The sequence below is a fragment of the Sinocyclocheilus grahami genome, unplaced genomic scaffold (assembly GCF_001515645.1).
Source record: "Sinocyclocheilus grahami isolate Dianchi unplaced genomic scaffold, SAMN03320097.WGS_v1.1 scaffold1204.1, whole genome shotgun sequence".
In the NCBI taxonomy this organism is placed as follows: domain Eukaryota; kingdom Metazoa; phylum Chordata; class Actinopteri; order Cypriniformes; family Cyprinidae; genus Sinocyclocheilus; species Sinocyclocheilus grahami.
Genome location: NW_015506383.1, coordinates 241,281 through 244,752, shown reverse-complemented (window position 1 = coordinate 244,752; position 3,472 = coordinate 241,281). Strand labels below are relative to the sequence as shown.

Sequence of the window (3,472 nt, the reverse complement as noted above, 5' to 3'; positions counted from 1 at the left end):
CCCCCTACTGCACAAAGGGTGTACATCTCTAGTAGGCCTATAAATGGAGCTATCCAGATCGTACATGTCCTACTTCTAATGACTGTTCGCATTTCAGAGTTGTAACTTCCTAATTTTTTAACTATTCTTGAAATTACTACTATTATTACATAATGTCTAGTACTGACCGAGAATCCAGCGAGATGCTTAATTCAGAAGCTTCAATTTCGGATGCAGAGGTAAGCACAATCCTTGAACTGCTTCTCCTCCTTGCCTACTAGATGTCGCTAGAAGCTTTGCTGTCAAAGACATTGAGCTGCCCGTTTCCATTATCTAGACGTTTTGCATAAAGTAAATAATATAATTTATATGCATCAGCATAAACAACTCCCAAGGGATATCACATTTCAGAAATACACCATACATCCACAGGGCAAAGAAAAAATATAGCTATATAATAAAATAAACCCTTGTGTTTTGATCTACAAATAAGCAAATTGCACTGGTTCAGTGGTCAGTGAATGTTTAATGAAAATGCAACTTTTATAGACTACTCGTTTCCAAACTCCAAAGGTGTTCACATTACAGCAACACCTTTAATATAAGCGTATTAAGAAAGTATTAAGAAATTTGGTTACACTTTTATTTTAAGGTGTCCTTGTTACAGTGTAATTATACATTTAAGTACTGAGTAATATCAATTAACTACATGTACGCACTATATGGTTAGGGTTAGGATTAGGGTTTGTCTTAGGGTTACTTGCATGTAATTATGCATAATTTATTATTACAGTAGTAACATGTAACTTGTGTAACAAGGACACCTTAAAATAAAGTGTTACCGGAATTTTATTGGGTAACATATTTTACAGTATCCTTGTCATGTTACATGTACTTATTAAAGTAGCCTAATAACAATAAATTATACATAATTACATGCAACTGACCTTAACCCTAACCTATAGTGATGTTGTATAATTACACTGCAACAAGGACACTTTAAAAGAAAAAAAAACAGATCCTGCAATATTTCTTTGTGAGCAATCAAAATAACACATTTGTTGCGGCAATCATGTGGAATCCACTTTAAAAATGCTTCCATTGGAACATCCCTTGATCTTTGGAACCTCTTCGACTCATACTGGATAACAAGAATCCTCAATTTGCACACAAAGGACAACGTGTGCGAAAAGGGGGACACACCAAAGAGGTCAAAATAAAGAAATTAATAAATAAATAAAAATAAAATCTGAAATCATCCTAAAATAATTCCGTAGATTTGCAGCTGTAAAATACTGGTCCATCCAGTATACTTTGAAAAAAAAGAGCAAAATTGTTAAATTAAGAACAGTTCCAGCAGTCAGATAATAGCCTAATGCACAAATCACAGTGAATTTCGTGTTTTACGGGGTGGTAGTAAAGAGTTAATACAGCCGTCAGATTCCTCCTCCTACGTAACTCTGTTTAGCCTACATAAACAAAGCTAAAATATTCCTTTCCACTCTTCTTCAGTCCCGTGATTGCACCGGAGGTCTCGCGCAGCTGTGCAGAGATGGACAAGAGTCGCGAGGAGCCTTCCCAGCGATATCCCGAAATTATTGAGCTCAATGTCGGGGGGCAAGTTTACGTTACGCGCTACTCAACTTTACTCTCCGTGCCCAGTTCTTTACTTTGGACCATGTTCAGCCAGAAAAAACCAGCGGAACTTACCACCGACAGCAAAGGACGCTACTTTCTGGACAGGGACGGCTTTCTGTTCAGATATATTTTGGATTACTTGCGGGACCAGACTCTGGTTTTGCCTGATTACTTCAAAGAGAAGGCGAGCCTTCTTAAAGAGGCAGAATATTTCCAACTTCAAGAGCTGGCAAAGCGCCTGAGACCGGCGGTCAGTAAGGAGAACTCCATCAGCGAGGAGGTGTGCCAGAGCGACCCAGAGGAGGCTGCGCTCGCCAGCACCAGCATCACCAGCACCGGCCCTCGCTCTCCGTCTTTGGACGCGAAGAAAAACGGCTACATAACCATCGGGTACAGGGGCTCCTATACCATAGGACGAGACATCCAACAGGACGCCAAATTTCGACGGGTGGCGAGAATCACCGTGTGCGGAAAAACATCCCTCGCCAAAGAAGTTTTCGGGGAGACTCTGAACGAGAGCAGAGACCCCGACAGACCCCCAGAAAGATACACTTCTCGGTATTACCTCAAGTATAATTTCCTGGAGCAAGCCTTTGACAGGCTGACGGAGGTGGGCTTCCACATGGTTGCGTGCAGCTCCACTGGCACCTGCGCGTACTCGAGTAACGACCCCAACGAGGACAAAATCTGGACGAGTTACACCGAGTACGTTTTTTGCAGGGAGTGAAGTGGACTCACTTTTGGGAACTGTTATTCAAACACATTTCTCGGACACTCACCTTTCCATTCGTTACGCGCCACGAATGTGTAGTTTTTTTCCACAGTGTCAACATGTAAATACTGTCAGTCGCTGAGCAGACGTTTTGTGCATATTTGCTGTGTAAGTAATAATTTAGCGGACCTCCAAATTTGTCGTCTGTTTTCAGAATTCAAACAACCGCTGATAGCAATTTTCAGTATTGAAATATCGTAGGTTTGGACTGGAGGACGCACAAAATGTACTCTCAATGATACGACTTTTTGAAATCAAATTAACCTTTATAGGCTACCACTTTTTTTGTGTCATATTAAATGTTCATTACATTGCTGTTTTTTTCTGAGAGTACATTCAGAAGCTCAACAGACACAAAAATAAAATATCATCCCAGTAGTAAAATGGCAAGCTATTCCATAATGAGTAAATATATACTACTCTCCCCTCTGCTTTTCACTCAACATTGACATTTCTGAGATGATAATTTGTGTTTGCACTTCTATGCATTTGTTTTATTCTTAGCCTAGATGTCTGTCCGCTTTATATACACATAATAAACTTATCATGAAAGACATATTTGGATGGAAACTGCTTTCTATTGTGATTTGAGTTACTCAGTAAAACGCACATACTGTCAAATATTTGTTGACAGTTTTCTAACTAAATGTGTCCCACGTGAAATGTGCATGCCAAACAAGCTGTGTGTAGTTATTGTAAAACTTTATCTGATGCAAACCTAGACTACAGTTGATATCCTGTCACAGATTGTCTGAAACAACAACATAAAGATATAAAGCATAGAAACTCTGGTGTGCACCAACTTCAACCTTTGGTGATGGTGCAAGAGCTGGGTTAGTGGGCAGAGGCTCCGAAAGGAAATGTGAATGTGAGCAGAGAAGAGACACTGTCTGGCCTGAGGAAACAGATGGACTACTAGGAGCCAGAGAACAGGAACTAGGCCTGTGACTGCACACACAAAATCCATATAAAGGGCACTTTCTCTTTATAATGTTACATAATCAAAATATGCAAATATCAGTGGTTTCAACATCATAGTATATGTAAAGATGCTTTTATTTATAACTGTCAGGTGTTATGTAT

At 39.7% G+C, this 3,472-nt stretch overlaps 1 protein-coding gene across 1 annotated transcript; it reads left to right on the top strand.

The window, feature by feature from the left end:
- Positions 1-1,461: 1,461 nt before the first annotated feature.
- Positions 1,462-3,064, top strand: LOC107567992 (BTB/POZ domain-containing protein KCTD12-like). The gene has a single exon (XM_016253826.1). It carries the CDS (start codon positions 1,532-1,534, stop codon positions 2,342-2,344), a length of 813 nt encoding a protein of 270 aa, XP_016109312.1. The 5' UTR covers positions 1,462-1,531; the 3' UTR covers positions 2,345-3,064.
- Positions 3,065-3,472: the final 408 nt, after the last annotated feature.